Source organism: Megalopta genalis, chromosome 6 (assembly GCF_051020955.1).
Source record: "Megalopta genalis isolate 19385.01 chromosome 6, iyMegGena1_principal, whole genome shotgun sequence".
NCBI classification, from domain to species: Eukaryota; Metazoa; Arthropoda; class Insecta; order Hymenoptera; family Halictidae; genus Megalopta; species Megalopta genalis.
In genome coordinates this window covers 20,322,219-20,344,222 of record NC_135018.1, presented here as the reverse complement: position 1 = coordinate 20,344,222, position 22,004 = coordinate 20,322,219, and the positions used below count along the sequence as shown (strand labels likewise).

Genomic DNA, 22,004 nt, shown 5'->3' with positions numbered 1-22,004 from the left:
TGTATGTAGTGGAAGCGTTGACATGCAGGTCAAATTTTCTCAGTCGTAGATGGTCAGTAGCCTGTAAATCTGTGATCGATTGTTTCTAAGCGTACATACCTGTGTCTGGAGAGTTTTTCACTCATTTCTGTATTTTCGAGGAATATCAAAAAGATTTTATATACACTAAAAAATGAATTATTCATTCTTCAAGAATGTTTTAAACCAATTATTTTTATGTATCGTCTTTTTTTATTCATATTATTAAAACGTACTAATCATATTAAAATACAAGAATTAGAAGTTGTCTATAGAATTACGTTTTCATATATGTATAAAATATAAGCATATGCAAATTAAAAGACACAATTAATCTTACAAATCGATAAGAAGAATTAAAAGCTGCATCAAAGAAATAGCAACAGATAATAGTCACGTATCTATAGTAAATATGTAATTTACTTTTATGGGGGATAGCGAAATTGCAATATTTAAATATAAAGACAACAATATTTTAAATTAAGTGTTACTATAATTCATAACATGGAGAAAAGGGTAAATGCAAAGTTCGAGAGAAATAAAGTTAACTACGTAATGATTGAATTATTCAATTAAAATCATAATTTTATCAAGTACAATATACATTTGCCATATTTAAATAGATTTGCTTTTTAATATGAAATTTGAAGACTTTATTTTTATGGATTGAATTTATATAATATTTGGTTTAGCTACCTATGTTTAAACGGTATTTTTCGTTACGAAAATAATTGGTAGCCAATACATAGAAGCACGTGTTTGAAGTTTACGGTGCCTGAACGTGGAGAACCATGCTTGCGGCGCCTGAATGCAAGCAACCGAGCTTACGCCAACGTAAAGGGCAACCGTATCGACGGCGCTCATGATTGCGTAAAACAAGCTTGCATTTCCATAGCTCAATTAATGTCTCGTAAAATGGTAACTGTATAGACACTAAGAATCAGATGTTATACATTATTTGGTAATTTTGTTTTCTTGAAATAATGTATTTAATATTCACATTCTCAACTTAAAATTTTTGATTGAATCTGTATTTCAATAAGACAAGTATAGTTAAAGCTATTTGTGGCGAACGTCGATGTTTGTCAAACATGTTTTCGCCGAAAACAGTGGCAGAGCGGCTTGTGTTGATGATTTCAATTTGACCTATTGTAATTGTGTATGCTGATCCGTAAAGAACACTCCTTGGTGATAAACATACGTATCGGAGTTACATGCTTGATGTACTCGTCAGAGAACCATAATTTTCTTAACTCTGCTGCGTTCACAACTTGCAATTTCATTTCATGAATATTATTATTAACTATTAGTAATTTTTGTAATCGTGTCACGTTCCTATTTTTCCAAAGACTGTTTTATATTTAAGAAATAATATTAACATTACTAATATTATTAATATTGTTAATATTATTTTGAATGCATGATTGAAGTGAGGATCGCAGGAGGATTGGCATAGTTGGTTTTTCTTTTTTCTTGCGGCGGTAGTTATTTCATTTTGTAATGGTCACAAGGATCTTTGAAAGAAAACATCTCGCTAAGTTCAATCGTCTATTTATATTTGTGAATTTCTACTGACATCCGATTGTACAACACTCGCACATGGGAGCGGCGCAGTGAAGTTTTGAAAATTTAAAAATAACTGGTATCGTTGAGGAGAAAAAACGGATATATGTATGTAGTACGTACGCGTCGAGATGGACAAAAATCTGTGCATATGTGAGTGAGAAAAATGGTAGTTCATGGGTATAAGTCATAAGTATATAGTTCAACATACACGATGCATGCCTGTTTGCGAATGGTAATTGATAATCGCATATGGTACCAGTCATGTTTTGTCGTGATAGTTTCGTTTGTCCTTAAGAATCTCGTCATTTGCTCTATTTTCTCTCTCCCTATCGACAACCACGATCCATCCACAAACGTTATGTAACCTTAATGTCGACATTTTTGGTCAGTTTCTGTAATCGGAAGTAAATTCACGCTTAAATACTCCTTCCACGCTTACTTTCGCTTTATCTCTCACATGTGTGCTTCATCATTCACCCATTGTAATCTCAGGCTTTTTATCTCATATTGGGACAATTCTAGAGTTGTACAGGATAATTTCTCGTAGGTGTTTGATCGGAGAATATATCTGACACGAACGGTGGCGGTATTTCCATCGAAAAAGGAACCAGACGCACAGTCAATCTTCGATTGTCTAAACTATTTTTCAAATGACTTTCTCTTCACTCGATAGAACATTATTTAATGAATGTTCTACTATCATTTTTCTCTCGATTTTCTCCAGAGCGATGTTACTGTTTCCAGAGGATACTTTCTGTCCATGTTTCAATCCACTTCAAGACTGTTTTCGAAGTAACGAAAGCTTCGCAGCGTGTGGAGATGGAATTAGAATTATTTTTAGACTCTTTTTCTCCTCCTTTCTCGTTTTCTTTATCGTTTCCCACATCTTCGGTACCATGTCGAATTATCAAAACACCGAAGATCTTTCGACACAGATTCTAATTTTATATTTATCACACCACAGACTGTCCATTTATAAATTTGTCTATTATTGTTGCGTTCTGACTTGCTTTCCTTTGTCGTTTTATATTTTGTGCGAAACATTAAAAAGTACACTTCCGTTTTATTTCAATATAGACGATATAAATTTCGCTACTTCAAGAAACTTATTCCAAATTTGAATAAATTGCGGCAATCCAACGAGGCAGAAAATGTTATCAAACGTTCTGGTTAATTGGTGTTTTGATAACCGAAGTTTTACTGTGCATCTAGTTCTAGTTACTCTAATGCACGATTTTCTATTCGTTTCTCGATTATTGTTATTCGTGTTTTTCCTAAATAATAGTATAATTGTTGTTAAAAAAAGGACAGTGCTCGCTCCGATCGTACAGTACCAATCGAATAACCCTGTACACAACTTTCGTACATACTCATACTATCATTATTGTATATTCATCGTTATATTTATACTTACTCGCTACACTCGTATTTACAAGAATTAGTAATCGTTAAACGTTAATATCCATTATCGCAATCGTTATTATATTGTAACATTATTCCTGAGTGACCATTCATTAAAAGACTTCCTCCCTCCGTTTAATCAGATAGCTTATTTAACGTTAAAGCGACGCGATAAGTAAGGAGATAATGAAATCATGAATATGGAAACGCGTTCAGTGACAATTCAGTTTACCGAAGCGTGAACTAATCCGGTTGAACGCGATAAGCTATCAAGAATTCAGTTTTTGTCGAGAATGACGTTCGATATTCCGTGTGGGGAAGCCGACATTTTCGAAGAGAGTAAAATAGACGAACATGCTCGGCACTCTATGTGCCTACCGAAAAAAAGGTACATTTGATTTCGTTTACTTCTTCATTTCGATGACAAATTGCAACGTTGAAAAACGGAAATATGCTATGTACGTTTATGTCGAAGCTAAATATCCTGAGAATTGCAATTTATTGTGAAACGCTTCCGTAATATCTCGAAAAACATCCCTGCGTTCTGGTTTAACACGTTCACTGCTAAATCTGCGTATGTGTTCACGTTGTGAGTAATTCAACGGTTCCATGGTGCGCAAATTCCTCGCATACATTATGAACGTTTACATTCGGATTACGATCTCGATTTCTGCATACATCTTATGCTACGTCTACACTGCTGATACTACTCCCGAGTACTATCGAACAACTCGATGCTCGCGAGTTTTACATCTGTCTGTCTATTTTGTTCAATACCCCAAACTCGTAATCACGTCCACGCTGCCACGACAGTTAAAATGTTCGAGCTGTATCAAAGTAAACTACTTCGTTACAGTATTGTATTTGTTAATCATTTCATCACTTAGCTAACATTATTTGTTTTTGAATTTACAAGCATTTGGTAACAATCTTAACAAATTTCTGCCAGTCAGTGGATTATTTATCTGTTTAATAGAAATTATGTAAGCTAAATTGGAGAATAAGTTAAAAGTTCTAGAAGAAATATTTGTAGAAACTATATTGTGAGGGATCATTTCAAAGATAAAGAAACCTGGATAGAGGTGAAGAAAAATCGTTTCCTGAAGGATTACTATATTCACGAATTTTCAATTGTTTTATTGTTTTGTAAAATAATATAAAACGTACTTATAAAGTTTCATTGAAAAAATCGTTATTTGAAGAATATTCTCTGAAGCATAGGAAAAATTTGTTCTGCAACGAAATCCGAGAGTAAAATTATACGGAAACGAAATTGTTATTTTACAATTGAGCTCGTATCGTTGTCAGCATTCGTAATTCTTGTTCAATCTAGTTGTCCGCGAGCAACGTGAATATGATTTCAACTTCGTTAGTATAAATCGCTATCTACGACCATTATACACACCTACTACTGTAAGAGCTTAGTCTATAAGGAATATCTTAAACATTAATGATCCCATTTGTTTTGTTAAGAAAGAAACGTAAAACCTTAAAACCTTTAAGACATCGCAGCACTCAGGAACGGACCTGTCTTTGGCAGTGATCGCGTACAGTTCACTCAAAAGTCACTGAGAAAAGTGTTTTTTTTTTAATTTAGTACATTTACCAATAATATCATATTATCCTTTCGAAAGCTTAACATTTTAATTATTTGTTCTACATGTTTTCGTTTCATCGAGATTCACACATCTTTAAATATTTATTACAGTATTATGCAGGGATTCTCCAAAACTTCGATCCGAGTAAATAATAACTAATGTAAAAGTGTATCACGCACAAATGTCTGTTTCATTTTTAATGGTATGGTAAAACGTTCAAAATATAATTTGAATGGTTTCGATCATTGTTATTCGTTGTTGTTGTCTACGATCATGTTCTGATAGGATCTCGTAGGATCATTAAGTCGTTCAGTGTTAATGATTCAAGTTCATGTTTCTTTATTGAAACAATTCAAATTTTGTGTTAATCATTTTCCCATACTGTTCAAAATAGAGGAGACACATAGACCAGTTAAGTTTAATCTTAACATAAATACGAACACAAATTTGTTTGACTATTGAAATATTTACAGAATGTATTGATATGAATTGGAACAACATGGGTCAGAAAATCTTCAATGTAAATATGACGAATAACTTTCCCGAATCATTTTGTGCATTTGATAATGCATAGAACGTGGTTTTCTGCATATTTACAATATGCATACAGGCTCATTATTTGGAATAAAATATGAAATCGAGTAAATATTTTGTCGGAAACGTAAAGGTTTATAATTAAAGTTGCTTAAACGATAAGAATGCTAGTAAACCATTATTAACTCTTACATCCTTTTTTACTTGTTCGAACAAGTTGGTATTGTATTCATTGGCAATCCATAAAATGATTTGAAAATTTGTCATGAGTATCATGATTTCAGCCGAATAAATTAAAATGCGCGACCGTTAATTAAGGCGGTCGGGAGATTTTTGTACGCAAGATACGGTCGAATATAATATGTATTGTATCAGTATATGTCTGTTGATACGACAATATATCAATGTATCGTATGCTTTACTATTAACAAACTTTTACAAATCGTCTCTGCTACTGCGAGAAGCTTACAACATTTGTACACGGTTCATTTCGTTTTTAACATCTATAAACATTTAAATAAAACTACTATCATGCAAACAGTAGCGAGAGAATTGGTACCGCATATTTAACTTAATTAAACGCGGTGATTGCACAAATGAAGTCTGCCGAATGTTACGACACAAAGCGATTGGGAATAAATTTTACATTTCTTGATAATGATTCAGAGACGCCGGAATTTTTAATAGTGTGACTCAAATTTTGATTTTGACCCAACGTGCAGCACTTTTTAGGATTAAAATAGATTTAGCAATTTGCTATTTTGACTTTTTAACACATTGAAAATGATTGTAAAAATTTGTCTTCCGTATGTTTATATGAAATAGTTAATTAATAGTGAATTTACACATCGATATGCAGATTATCAAACAGTGGTCTTTTCTGTTTCGAAATTAACGATTCTAAGAATACATGTACAAGTATGGGATAATTAAATATTTCGAGTAAATATATTTTCAAATGTTTGTATTATCGTAGGAAGCGAAACAAGAAAATAGATTAATTATGAAAGGACTTTATACCAGGACAAGCTGCTATTATCATTTTAAACGGTAATTGTAGAGAAGATTACATGGTTTCAATAACTACAGTATGCATATATGTATTTACAATTTAGAAATATCTAAGTGTGCAAATATACTGGGTTAAATGAAAAAATTGAGACTTTACAGAATTATGGTACTCACCGGAACAAGTTGAAGAGCTGATCCTAAAATCAGTCCTATGAATAAACAAAAATGTTTGTTTCCACGTTTATAAGAAATGCTTAATATATCGTCTGTCCATCCTAATTACATAATTGGTTACTGCACCTTTTTTTAACTTCAATTGCAATATAGTTAACATTAAATTATTCGCAAAATTATCAATTAGTAGTTATTATTTTTTCTTTTCCATAGACGTGTAAATGAATAAATCTATAACGTGATAATCTCCATATAAATTCACTTTGCAGACCTGCAAGACAATTTTGATAGCTTCTCGCGAAGACGGGGAAGCTCTTGAAATGAAAAATAGGTTTATTAAAAAGTATTCTGTAAGAGCGTGTAGATTAAAAACAAAAATTATTTCAGTAACTTAAATATGAGTTAGTCTCTTTTCTAATTGCCTTTTGCTTCAAGGTAAAGTAATTTATACTTATTAATTTTAAACCTGTTTTATTAGCTATTGGTAATGCATTTAGAAATGTATTTAACTATTGAATTCAATCGGATAAAATTGCACTCGATATTAGAATAAGATATAAAAATCTCGTTCTTTTTTTTCTACTTCGTCTTTATCTGTGTCACAACAGTTTACGAAACTTGGAGTTTTGTCTCTCTCAGAATACAGCGATGAGTCACAACTATTAACTTTATTACTCTGCACGTTGTTCAAACAATGTTTAAAAAAGAATTCCAAGTGTCATCTGTTTGAAAAGTTGTGTCTCCGAAGGTCGGGAACGTTGACCTCAAAATCGATTATTACTCGAACGATCGGGATGACCACGAAAAGAAAGCATTAGACGCGAAACAGAGTAATTAGAAATTACAACAGAAAATCCCATATCGTCTAGATACTTATATTTTTATTTAAGACACTTCGTTGAGAATCTCAGGAATTATTTATACTCAGACTGTCTATGTTTTTATCGATGGGGTGTGTAATATTCATGATAACTATTATATATAGAAAATTTCTACATCGTCAAGTATTTCTTTCACCGTCGTTCTCTGAATGCAATCAACACTGTTGTTGTCAGTACTATTACCTGCAGACTATGTCAGTTCCTGAAATAACGTTTTATATATCGTTCCCATTTATTCGTCGACGCGATTATTATTTGGTCATCTAGATTATTATTCTATCACTGATATCGTTACTCTAATACTTTACTTTAAGTATGAAAAAGATTTCACTGTCGTTGGAGCAGATGCGTGCGTCGAATTTCGGAATGTAAGTAATCAGTTACAGAAAAACATGCGAATAGTTTTCACAGCCCTGGCTGTGACATTATTGTTGTTTCAATGGTTTCTGAATACTGACGAATGACGATGCCACGAACAATTCAACGCCCTCAAGAATTCAATGCCAATGAAATTTCAGAAATAAAGATTACGTAGAAGTTTTTGTAACTTAAACAAAATTTCGATTTGCAGATCTTTTTACAGTATTTTGCAAAGGTTTCGAAAAAAAAAATAATACGGGGAAGTGAAAATAGCGAGATCAAATATTCCGTGTAGCATAAACTAATACGTTAAAGTAGGTGAAATGTTTACTTCTCCTTTATTTCTGCATTATTAATTTCCCTTGAACGTTACATTATTATGTCTTGAAATGATGCGTATGTCTCAGGAGTCGTGTATAAAAACGCAATTTTGAAATCGATATTAATGATTCGTCAATGGCAAAACACAGATTTTCTACACTATTTTCATATTCCATATTACAGGAACGCAGCATGTGGAAGATGGCGACCGAAAATGAAAATAGAAATCAGCAGCAATGGGGTCGGTGGTTTTTAGTTGGTCCCGAACATGAGTTACAATGGATTTGTGTATAAATCTTAATCAGCTGACTTTTCTTTTCATTCGAAACACCGTGAGATATTGAATGATGAAGTTTATAATAAAAAAATCAACTTTCTTCCTTTCTTCTTCGTTTGGACGACTGATGCGGTTGGAAAATCGATTACGATTATAACAAACTATTTGAACCAACATCGTTCGGTTTTAATCGGATTACTCGAAAGCAAAGTTCATTTAATATTACGTTAAGAATTACTTTCTCTAACTACCTCGATACATTTCCTGATCAAAATGCAGGACGTATTTGAATCAGACAGTACTTCCGGTTTCAAAGGATGTGTTAGGAAACGTAATCCTGAGTAAAACAGTTCGATTATACATAATCGAATCTTAAGAAATTGATGTTCAAATGGATCATTGTTTAATGAGAAATTTTGGCTCGAAAGATAATTAAGAAACATTCTTATACAGTTTTAGTTTACGAGGATACGAAAACATCTTTCAGTTCTGTTAAAAAAAATGATTGTTTGAATGCTTCTTAGATAGTTTTGGGATTATATAAGCTACGATCTAAGCTATATGTTTCGTAATTAAGCAATTGCTGCATCACTTTCTTCCATATAATAATATATCCTATATAATTAAATAAACTGAAGTAATAAGTTTCTATTGTATATTACATGACATTAAGAAGATGAAACATCATCGAAGATATACTTACCGACAAAAGTTAAGAAACTTTACATATCGTTAATATTTGAAATAAATTTGATCTTTTTATAAATATACGTCTTATTAAATCAAAGGTAAATATTACAGTGACGCATATAACACATTGTTTATACGACAAATAACAAGAATTTAAAAAAATTTTTAGATAAAACAATTACGATAAAATAAAATTAATATTTTCGTTGACACGATATAAATTTTTATCCGATGTTAAACTTTACTTACACCCAAGAATATCCATCTATTTTACATGTTTCTTAACTTTCATCGATATATATATAAGTGTATATTTGATAGAACTGTTTTGCTCGATTATCCATTTCCCATCAAACTCTGACCATACTTTCAGCCGGAGGCATCTTCGGTTTTTCTTTTACTGATATAAATACTCTTGCAATGTGTCTTAAATGTTAGCTAAGATAAAGGAAGGTCCAGCGTTAATGGGAGATAAGTACCAGACAAAATGAGTACGATTTTTGCACAAATCCATTCTAAAAGTTGCGCATGGAATCATGTCGATCGTTGCATCACGCATCTTATTGTTAGCTCATGGCGACACAGCACGTGCCAAACGTAAAATTTCTCTCTCTCTCTCTCTCTCTCTCTCTCTCTCTTTCACTCACTCTTATATTCTCTCATGCTCTTACACTCACTCACGTTACATCTCCAAATCAGTTTCTTTCTTCGACTCGAATTCACACTCACATAGCACTTGTAACTATTACGGATTATCTATTTACTTAGATCTATACAGCCCTACGATATAAGGTTTATTGGCAGTTTATTTACACGCGGATCGAGCTACGGCACTAAATGCGTTGCAAAACAGAAATTTCGATGTCAAATGATCTGGGGGATTATCGCGAGAATCCCGGAAATCAGCGAGACGATAAAATTAATATAAGATGGTAATTCTTCCTGTATCTTTCGTTTTGGATGGAGAGTGTCGTTGTTAATTGCTTACTCATTCGACCTTCCCTTCTTTCTTTTATGAATTGAGCGAGTAGAAGTATATATATATAAATCTGTTCATTAATCGATGTTGTTAATTATAGCATTTTTTATTGTAAAATTTCGTTGCCATGTAGTACAATGAACAAAATGTAATTTATATTTAAATTTCAATATCAGAAAAACAAACAGCAACCAATCTCGTTTGATTTCGTTGCGGAGATGTATGAAAAAACGTAAAACAGCATTATTTGTTAAGAAATCCTTTGGATGCGAATGAGTGTAAATATTCATGCGAGATTTCGATGAAAGTCTCTCATTGCAATTTTTAAAACATACAAAATACGTATTAGATTCTCACAGTGTAATCATTATTCGTATTTGTTATTAAAATGAAGCGTAACTTTCTATTTGTCAATATTAAATAATATTGTAATAAATATTTTTAACTTGTTGAACATTTGTAAATTTATTGATGAAATTGATCTGTATTGATTTCGGCTTTCGTAGCATTTATGAAGAACCGGGATATACCAGTTTCAATTATAGTTTCAATTACAATGAACACACGAAAGTATTTGAACGGTAGGATTTCTTACTAGCAAGCATTGTTTGAATGTCATGCAGCAAAAAAATTCTTTTTAGTCGAGTATTGCTGTTATCTTTGCAGGTCGGTTATTTCTCACACACACTGTGTATCATTTTTATCGTGACTCCATAGCAATTTAAAAGAGTTATTGTATTGGTTCTGTGTAGTATCGATTTTACTGTAAATGCTTTACAGAACAAAATCGTGAATACAGATGCCTGTGACAAACTGTTCGAGATTTTCGTATATTTTTCTATTTTTTTAAATAACGCTGTGAAATTTATTTGAACCTTCGGTCATTATTCTCTATATGTGATCGCACCAGATTTATCTGATTTACAATTGTCGAGACAATTTTTGAAAGTTTTATTCTTGAAATGCAGGTTCTCTTTGTAAATACAGTTGCTACATGTATAGCGTCGTTGGAAAATAGTGAATACGGAGGTTATTCGACGAGAGAAACAGCTGGGAAAGAAGTTTTGAAAGAAGTTTTTGTGTCGTTAGAAGTTTCTCGAAAGATCCTGACAGTCATGGCGAAAAAGGTAGTTCTTTCTGCAGCTGTGAGAAAGAGAATAATGAGCGATGCGAAGTGTCTTAGAAAGGTATTCTATTCAACTGTTCTCAAAGGTGCCAAAAAAGTGTCACATAATTAAATGTTTGAAAATTGAGTTTATAAAATTACTAATAAAAAAAATTACTAATTCTCTGTTGTCTAGCTGCTTTTGTACGTTTCAGAAGCCAAATGTTCGAACATGAGTACGGCTTCTCGAGTTTCGTAGAAGCGAAAATGACAAAGATCCTTTATGCTTCACAGTTCCTTTTGCGTATTGAAATTTGGAGATTTTGTTTTCCAAGAAGAAGAAAAGAAAATTAAAAATATAGATGAACGTAGAACGAATTGAAACTGTAAATGTAAAAAGATGTTTAAACTATTACAAATTATTAGTAAAATAAAAATTTTACTTTCGTTAAGTATAATTTTTCTAATTAATTTGTAAATGTTTCATGACAACATGATAATTTCGAGAAGCTTGTCAAAATTATAAAATTAACTGCATGCTGCAATTGTCAGTCCATTAATAATGAAAATGAAATTCTATTCATATCAAAGAAAGTTGATATGACAGGATTTGAGAAAAATTCTCTTGCCGCTTTAGTTAATAAAAACGTTAAATCGTCAATCAATAATAAAAGGTTTGCAAATACTAATATTTGAACTTAATTTGTTGTAATTATTTCTTCGCGACTGTGTTGCCTGAAATAGTATGCCACTGTTTACTTTCTGGTTGCAATGGCTGGCTGGATTTAAAAAAAATTGTTCACCGAATAATTATTATGAATAATTACGAAGACATAACACGAGACAAATAAAACTGATCAAATAAAAATGGAATTATGACGTAATACAATGAAAAATTACCTGTTGAACGAGAAGAAAATGAAAACTTCCTGAACGATGATAACAAACATCAATAACTAGTTAACTGGTTCAGAGATCGCTGCTAGATGATAGTCATGGATCCTCACAGGAGGCCTGCCACAGGTACAATGTCGAATTAATACTGCTTCACGTGTGTCCTCGTGCAAGTGTTCAGTCGAATACTAGATACACAATTCTGATCAAATCCACTGATAACCTCAGAAAAAACCGATTCATACAGTATAAAACGTTAGAGGAGTTTCCTACAAATACCACTAGCTCGGATTAGTATGATAGCGTAACAATAACGTAACAGTACGCGCTACAGATACATGCGTCTATCGTATGCCCCTCCCGGTCTATTACAATAGAACCGTGTTGCCACTAAACCGTCAATCTCTAATATCAACAATACTCTCCATTGCAGCAAGTTCCGTAGCTCGATCGCGGTGATCGTAACCCGTGTTTATTTACAGACCAGACCAGTAAGTATATACTGGTCGCACGTAATTGAAATATCCGATCGCCATCAGCAGTTCAATTTATCTTTGTACCCCCATTTTCCTCGTCATCCTCACTGGCAGTGACTCCTTTGCCTCGATGATGGTATCCAGCCGATCCACCGGGTTTCTTTGATGCTGATATCTCTCGCCAGACAAGTCGTTGTCCGTGGTCTCATCCGAATCTCCGTCCATCGCCTGGTCGTTCACCTTGATCTTTACCACGGCGTCGACCGGATATTTGGCCTCGTCGCTGGAGGACATGGCACCCCTCTGCGACCTCATCTTCCCGAGCAACCCTCTATCTCCGGCTTCGCAGCGGGGACATACGCGTCCGTTCGACGAGCCTTCGTCGCTCTCGCACCGGAAGCATATCAAATTACCGTCAGTGGAAAAGTCGCAGTGCTCGCACTGAGGCTCTCGGCCGTTCCCGTGACAAAGCTCGCACAGCTCGTCGCTCTCCTCCTCCTGATCCAGCAGTCTGTCCCGGTAGTGGTCCTGACCGTCAACGTCCTGACTCTTCGACCAACCCTGCCGAACCTGATACTCCTGGTCGCAGCAAAACGAGCTTTGCGACGAGCTTTGACCGTTCTCCGCCTGCTGGTCGCCGCGATGAGACGACTGTCCCGGGGATGACACCCGAATTGGGCTCTTGTACGATCGAGATGTTCCCGGCGTTTGAAGCTGTTGATCGTCGAAACGCTCCTCGACATAACGGCTGAAGTACGAGCCTGGCGTTTGCGGCCTGTACGTGCAAGTCCGAGACTTCTGGTCGCATTCGCTGCATAATAGCAGATTAGACTTGCTACCGGGGTGCGAGGTGTAGCCGTTGCACGTGCCGAAGAATTTTTCGTCCTCGTCGCTCTCGAAGAAGTGCTGGCTGAGGCTGCCGATCGACTTCGTGTCGCTGGATCGGCCGGAGATCCGCGCCTCCTCCGGTTCCTCTAGATCATCCGCGGTGTATCTGCAAGGATGTTCAGAATTTCTCGTAGAATCAATACGTCCAGAATTTCTCGTAGAATCAATATGTCGAGAATGTCTCGTAGAATCAATAGGTTCAGCTCACAATTCTAATCTTCTAAAATCCACCAAAGCAATGAAGGGATTAGAAAAAATTGTTTATCCTTTCCAGATCGCTTCAGCCTCTAAGGCTTGAGACCATTTCGACTCGAAGTTACACAAAGAAGATCAACATTATTTTCAAACAACTTCGTTGAACAATGGTTACAACCATTGTAGTGCTTAAGAAATTTAATAAGTCTAGCCGTAGCTGCCATGAAATGGTCAAAATCATCCTCTTTGTGAATATTAAAGAAAAAATGATACAGATAGAATCAGAAAATATTGTTGATGAGATAGCTACCTCAAGATTGCTAAGGTCTCAATATATTCTACTTTTTTGCTCAAAAAATCGACGAAGCACAGTGCTTCTCTCAAAGTGTTTCCCACCATCTCCGTTGGATTTTTCTTTTACCTAAGTACAGGGCGTAATAAATTGACGAAAGAAGTCTACCTATTGTCGGTAGCATCCGCCATGTAGTACCGTGTTCGTCCCGTTTTTGTTTTGCCGCGCTCTCGCGGCCTTGTTTCTTGTTAAATGCTACTCTCCCTATTTCTCTCGTTGTCTTCTACGCTCCAGGAGCTACCGGTCCGAATCTGCATCTCAATTTCCGCTAATCGGTGCTTCACTTCCCGGTGCTGCTGCTTCAGCTTGACGCTCGTCGCCGCGTTCTCCGACTCCAGACAGATCAGACGTTTCCGGAGACGTTTGATCTCGGCCATCAAGGTCTCGTAAGTGTCCAGTAATGGTCCCGTGCCATCGCTGACTAGCTGCGTCATGCTGGTGTATGTCATCCCTACAGACAAACAGTACTTTTAGTACATATCGAAGATGCCATCGATTATGCGATCATTTCTTATATTTTGAGTGCTTGTTGTTTGAAGTGCAGATTTAGATTTTTTTAAACGTAAATAAATAATAATATGCGTAATTGGCAAGATAAATAATTGATATTATACGTTCTTTCTTTGCCCGCATCGTTTACAAATAATAATACATAATATTAGGTTGGCCAATAAATAATGTCAGATATCCACGGATAATCTGAAAACTGAAAGCTGAATGTGTAATTTGAGCAAAGTTCGTTGCGTTTGGTCAGATCTTTGTAGGATTTATATTGGTTTGAAGATGAGTCGGGATGAATTTTTAGCTGATGATGCGGTGCAAACAGTAAAATAGATATTTAGTGTGCATGACAATGATATTGTGAATGAAAGATAGCGATAGTTCGAAAAGTTTTGTGATGAAGATTTCAGTGTTTAAAAATGGTAAACATTTTTTCAGATCTATTGGGATTGTTAACGATCTAATTTGATTTAAAATAATTCACATTGATACTGCTTCAGAAATAAATATTCTGGAACAATAAATGTCATTTATCTCGACGTAGGTATATCTATATTTTGTATACTCTTACGTACCTAATAATCATCACGACAATACACCGAAAATGCTTAATAAATATTACGTTAAATATAACGTTAAATTTTAAATACATTCGTTAAAAGCGTTAAATCTTATCATTTTTGAAGTGTTTTTAATATATCTTGTGTATTTACACATTTTTGTAATACTTAGATAACACAGAAACTTGCAATAATTCCTATAAATATACATAGGAAATATATAAACTATACAAAATATGTATAGTGTTCATCATGACATGTAAATTGAATATGTACGGAGATATAAGGAGGTATAATAGAAAGGATCAATATATCTACGGTATCAATATGATAAGATAATACAAATTTAACGAGGCCGTAAACAGTGCTCCGTTGTTGATAATACTTATTTCAAATTTTACAGTTGAGGTAATAGTTGGTTTTACATTTGGCGAGCTATTTGGGTGAAAAATGAATTGAAACAATCCCGTGTCAAGGGGAACGTTTAATTAGCAAGGGTTTAGCAATAAGACAGAGATAAACGTAAGTGTTACACAACGAAATACAAGAATGAGAGATGTATCAAAATTGTTATCAAGTTTTCATTTGTAGTTATAAACACTTAAATACTGGACACAGTATGGCAACAGGCAATCCGACGATCACCGTCATTCGTCAGAGAACTCGAAAGAGGGGTCCATGGTCACCGTCAAAAAAGTCAACGAGGACCGAACACTCACCTCATAGAATCTGGAACTCCCATTTACACTCATTAAAAAATGAACACTATAAATTAACACGTACATGCAGGATGTCGTCGAATATTATAGCGTCGTTACGACAATATTACAATATCCAATGTCAATAGGCAATAGATTGTGACAGGAATGTCAAACGGATACTTGGGAAATGTACAACGTATTCTATTTATTGAATCAGTTACCTGCTGCGAGGTTTGCGTTGACTCGCCGATTTATTACCTGTAGAGTCGATTATGCAGATCCATCTTTACGTAGGAACGAAGCAGAAGTAAGAGTTTTTGCGTAATCTTAAATCTGTGGTTTTGTCTGCTTTAATACCAAAAGGCGATACATATTGAATTACCGATAAATTTCAGCGTAGGAACGCTTGTTCGTTGAAACGATTCATAGCCGGATACGGACGTCTCCATGACGTATTTTGAGTAACGACACAGAGTTCATTGCAGTTAAAGACGAGTTGAGGGGGTATGTATTAGGTATATATTTTACTGAGCAATAAAAAGCATATTGCTACCTGTAAAGTTGCTTCATTTGTAAGTTTCCATTTCTACGATTTCTAAGGCTATTACTGAGAAGAAAAATGAATTTGAAGTTCAAGTTTGTAACATGTTCTTAGACGTTTCCTTAATTTATTTTATTCCTATTCACTTATAACGGAAAAAATCATGTCGACGAAGGATTCAAATCGTAAAACAGGCAGAATTAGGAATTAAGAATTAATAATCAGCAATCGTCGGATTTACAAGAATTCAATTTCTAACTAGTACCGAATGTTTACATATTACGAATTTCACACGACAGTTTAGAGTAATACATATAGTACGCTGCGTACAGTAATTTACGGTTTCAAAAAATTTGCCATGTGTCAACGTTACGAATGACGGTGATCGCTGGAATTATAGGTTTACTAAGCCGTCCAGACTGATGCAATCGCGTCATAGAATGCCGCTCGGTTCGTGTCAGGACCAGGCTTTGGCAGATGCTACATATCTTCAGGTTTATAGTACGTCAATCGCTTTAAAAAATTGATTTTATGCCAAGAGACTAGAAGCATCTAAAATTAATTGTTTAGTTGCGGTGAAATTTTTGTCGAAATAGCCTCCAACGGAGCGGTTTTCAGCCCCCTATATGATAAACCTAATTTTCCGGTATCCTAAAAGTATTCAATATGATCAAAGCAAGATCATTGTTCATTTTAGCAAAAGAATATTTCGAAATAATCTTCTTGCAGTGAATCGATTGTTATCGTGGTCGTTGACAAAGTATCTGGAAAGAGGATTTACATTAATACCGTTTGTAGTATTATAATAAACATTTTATATATATATAATAATTCTGATGTCAAAAAACGTGGAATCCCAATGAGTATTTCTATATACGGAGTAATGGGTAGAATATTTTCGAATTTGCATATTACAATGTTAAGTAATAGCGGTTCGTAGCTGTTTTCATTTCGTACATTGATTATTTGCGTTTATTGTTGCTTATAGTGCTATTTATAACATTTTTATTGCTGTTTTCACGAGATATTTAGGTGTCTTGATGTTGTTTAAACAAAATATGTTCCAAAGATTTCAAAAGTACATATAATGGAAGTACATACATTTAGTGGAATTATATAAAGTTTAAATTAACAAATTTGGAGTAATCTATTATATGAACACTTTCACATTCGCTATATGTGAGCATCGTTTCAGAAGTCAATAACGCAGATAAGTACTGAACAAATGTAATGCATTCCTGTTCTGTTTTAACGTTATCTTAAGATTAAGTTGCTTTGAGATTAAGTTACTTTAAAACACATTTGTGTTTCCAAAGTTTTCGTCGCAATTTGTCGGTGCCTTTATAGAAGGTTTTCTCAAAGAACGTGTCCAAAGTGGAATAATGATAAAATAATAAATGTAAAGGTGATGATGACAATACACTCGCTTGCTTTATGTCGAAAATTACTGAAATATGAACCACTTTAATGAATTATTGTACATAGGTTTCAGATTTCATAACGTAGGATATTTCAGTAAACGTTTACTGTATACATATTTGTCACAATTAAATCGTTTGGCTGCAGGTCTCTCGATCCTTGCGAAATCTGTTAGGTCGTTCGAGAAGTTCGTGTCGTTTCGACGTATAGAATTGTATTATGGATTACAGTTTGTACTTCGCGAGCAATTGTAACTTCAAATGATTTAATCATCGCGATTACGTCTGTTCATTTCCATGAAACTCTGGTCGACGTGTGCGTGAACGATCTTTTCGTATTCGAAGACTGTTTTCCCGTCAAATCAGGAATCGAAAGAATTACTGGAAGTTTTTAACGCACGAGCCGTGGAACAGGTATAGAGAAGTTCTGGAAAGTAAAAGTTTCAGTTTCTACAAAATTCATATTTTTTTTTTTGTAAGAGGAACAGATATTTTGTTGACGAATATTAAAACAGTTTTGGATCTTTGTAAAAAGTACCGAATGCAATCAAAAATTGTTACTAGGGGATTTCTAAGGGAAGTAAAAATTGCCTGGATCACTTACAAGAAACAGGAATTCATTTTATTTCTGCGGTCCATAATTGTAAGAAATTAAACGTAATGCAATTTGTATTCTTAAATTCTTCGAATCTTTCACTATTTTATGCTTTACCCAGCACCATAAATGCATACAATCCGCAGCGTAATTATTACTGCAGCTGTATTAATGCACCTAGAATTTTATTTGTTCGTACTGTTTAGATCAGTTCCCCTAGAACTTGATCAACACCAAAATATCTGTTCCGTAAGAGCTTCTTAGAAAGAAGTTCTTAAAACTCTCCATGGGTCAAATAAATACAAGCCCAAAACTAAACTCTTCATTTCGATCCCTGCCTGTAACCAGTGTAATTAATCAAAGTTCAACTAGCAAACACACACTCCGTCACTTGTATCCTCGTATTCCAGGAACAAAGAAGGAATCATCTAGATCACACAGAGAGTACGCACGTGTAGCGTTTCTAGAAGCCTAGGTGTTCAAAGGATCATTGACGTCCTGGGTAGTAAGAAAACGAGAAGAGGCTGCTCAGGAAACGGCATGAACTTTCGACGACCTCGAACACTCGAGGGGGAGAACGACACTCGTAATTCTGAGTACTTAACAATCCCAGATGAAATACTTGCCGGAATAGGTGGATTGTCTGCCGGCGGATTGTTGTGTGGCCGCGGATTGCGGCGGCCTGGCGGTTTGATCCTCGCTGCTGTGGCCGCTGCTCGTTGCGCTCATCGGACTGTCCATGCTCCTTGGGACGTTGTTGGCGTTGACGTTGTTTCCGGTGACGGCGAGACCGCGCGGTATCACCGGGCTAGGACTAGGGGAGAACAACGAGTGACCGGCCGAATACGTGTGGGTGGACTTGGCGTCCAACGGCGAGACCCACATCTCCTCCAACGGTATACGACCCCGCGACTCCACCAGCCCCGGTGTGCTCCGACACCGTCCCATCGAAGCTGAAAATTTATCTGATCTACATATGTGCGCGGCAGGACGACGAAGATGAGAGGAAATGCTTTTCTTTGAACGCGCGTCCTCGTTCTGCCCGAATCACCTTTACCTCGCCGACAATCGTTTCATCGACGATCACTTCACCAACGGAGTTTCATCGACACCGAATCTCGCCGACAATATTACTTACCAGCACGCTAAGGTTACTGACAATTAGTCCTCCGACAATGTTTACTTGTTGATGTTGACTTCTAGCGCATATGCTGATCATTAGTTTTATTCAACTATCTACGCTTACCGCTACACGTCTTAGGGCGACCTTGTCAATGAATGGACACTTCAGCTGTACGTTCGCTAAAATTTGTATTCAGTCTCTTGAATGATGTTATCGATCTGTTTTACTACAAAGTTCGTACATCCCAGAATATAATTTTAGCACCTTTTGGTAGTTATAGCCTTTTGTGAATGTGTAATATAAAATTTGACGAAAAATATATGAAACGACCGGTGAATGAAGAAATATTTTTAACGAATGATATAATACGGGAAATGCTCATTTATACTGAAGAGTGTTCATTCATTCGACACTTTAAATAATTTATTAACTCCTTGCAATACGATTTCCTTCGCAACTATTCACAACGATTCTGTTTCTAAAATACGTGTTTTCGATCGACCAATTTAGTCACATTAAAAAATTCCCCAAAAGTTATTTGTTTAAAAGATATTACAAAAATAAAATTTCTTGTTACAATGTTTCTTGTTAATTGCTTAGGCGAGCAAAAATATATGTCAATTTAATTATAGTTGGCATATCAAATAATAAAAGCATGGAAAATTAAACTTTTACTACAAAATAAAATAGAAATAGAAACCATATCTTCAAATATTGTGCTAACACTTTTTACATGTAAGATTACTGACACGAATATCACTTTTGCCATTAATATTACTAATAAGGAATAGCAATAATTGTACTCATTGCACATAGTCGATGTTGTCGACGCTATCAAGGAAACTCTGTGTCGGTGAGTAAAAATTGTCAGCTAAATTAAGTATCGTTGAAATCGTTTCGGTCAAGTGATTGTCAATGAAATGATACTCGGCGTGATAAGGGTGACTCGCTCTGGGTATCTCCGGACACTTCTTTGCTATTAGCCATACACATACACTTTGCTACTTTGCATCCTGGTTTCCCAAGCTGGCTACTAAGGAGATCTGGGAACGTTGACGTTTTAGTTTATAATTATGCCGTTTTCTTTATTTTCAGTCCAAGTTTCTCAAGATTCAAATATTCTATATGCAAGGTGAGTAACTAGACTGTGGATTCTAATAATTTTTAGCATTTTTGGTCATGAACTCAATATTGTAACATCCTCAATAAAATAAAGCTTTTATCTTCTTTGGAATGTGATAGAATTTGAATATTTTTTTCGTTCAGAATTTTTATAAATTAGTTAATAAATACATATTTTGTTTGTATAAAGATCCACGAATCAGCAGTAAGAGAAACAGTTACTCCAAATAAATAACTGAGCAGAATAGAGTTTGGCGGGAAGAGGAAGGATGGTTTAAGCCAAAGGATATTGGGAAATGCTTTACAACCATTCGATTCCATTCATTCAAATTACTGTATATATATGTACAGTGACATTTAAATTATTCGATTGGTTTAAATAGTTTGTTAAGTACGAGAATTTTCAAGTGCATTCTTCATGTCGAATTATAAGTCTTCGTCTACAATGTACACTTTTTAAATATTACTTTTTCGCTAATTTTGCTGACTACACGTTAACGTAATTTCTTTCACATTCGTATGTATAATAAGCACGCTTTATTTCGAAGAAAACAGCGCTCTTTCTTGATCGTACTATTTAATTTTGAATTCACTTTTCTCCACGTACATGTGTAAAAAATACATTTTATATTTTGAACTCAGCATATACTGCTTAATTTGCATGATCAAATGCTGGTTCGTTTTTGTTAATTTCTTCATTAAAAATAACAAAATTCCGCTTCCTTAATAAAAGTGCATTGTACGAAATAGCACGAATAAAATGGAATTTTTATTTTGGTATTGTAAAAAATGTTTTCATGGTTGAACTTCTCTTTTATTTCTAAAAGCACGGCCATACTTTACTTTACAGCCTGCTCCGTAAAGCTTCGTGTAACGACGTTATCAATTTTTAACGAATTTTATATTCCTTTTTCATGACAGAAGCCCAGCAAAAATCGTTCCATTTCTGATATGTGAAATAGTAGTTTTGTTACAATATACGAATTCTGTTCTAGAAATGATATGACTTTCCAAAAATAAAGCACGGTGACGTATTGAGAACACAAATGAATGGTTTCACCTTAATCCTTTACTGGATCGCATTTCATTGATCCACAAAAGTTTGGACACGTTACCGAGCCAGCAGCGTGCTGGATTTTACGAGGTACAAAATGATATAAAATAAAAGATATTTTTATTTGTTCGTCCATGGAAATAGGTTTTCCGTAAAAACATAAACACATAAGTATTATATTCTGCATTAAACGAATACGTTTTCAATTGATTATTAAAATCATTCGGATTGTTATATTATTAATTGTTTACCATAGAGAAAATCTAGTTTTGGTTATCTAAAATCATTTAGAAGAAGCGACATTATTTCATCGATTGTTCTAGAATAATTATATGACTAAAATTAGTTTGAAAATATCATGTAGAAGAGACAAAAATACTGTTCATTTAAAATACTGTAGTGTATAACAATATATAAAAAACATGTTCATATCCAATAACATTTATAGTATATTATTACAATATTAATCGCAGAAAATTATTTATATAATCATCAATCAGATTATTCAATCACGAACAGGAAAAACATTTCACTTTATCGATCACAGTATGTATTTATTTCGGAATAACTTTTTATGGGAAAAAATAAATAATTTTTATAAATATATTTTATTATATCTGTTTAAAAATTGCACCATTTCTCCTGAAATTGTAATATATGTGATCAACC

At 34.5% G+C, this 22,004-nt stretch overlaps 1 protein-coding gene across 7 annotated transcripts in view; it reads right to left on the bottom strand.

The window, feature by feature from the left end:
• Positions 1-13,190: 13,190 nt before the first annotated feature.
• LOC143259765 (cyclic nucleotide-gated channel alpha-3) overlaps positions 13,191-22,004 on the bottom strand; it is a 224,729-nt gene continuing 215,915 nt past the window's right edge. For 6 of the 7 annotated variants that reach the window (XM_076523274.1, XM_076523278.1, XM_076523276.1 and 3 more), the window contains exons 14-16: positions 18,663-18,989; positions 13,829-14,171; positions 13,191-13,279 (exon numbers count right to left, since the gene is read on the bottom strand). In XM_076523274.1, the coding sequence (XP_076379389.1) occupies positions 13,909-14,171; positions 18,663-18,989 (590 nt within the window). In that variant the 3' untranslated portion in view covers positions 13,191-13,279; positions 13,829-13,908. The remainder of the gene's footprint in view (positions 13,280-13,828; positions 14,172-18,662; positions 18,990-22,004) is intronic. The other variant, XM_076523280.1, reaches the window with a different exon arrangement.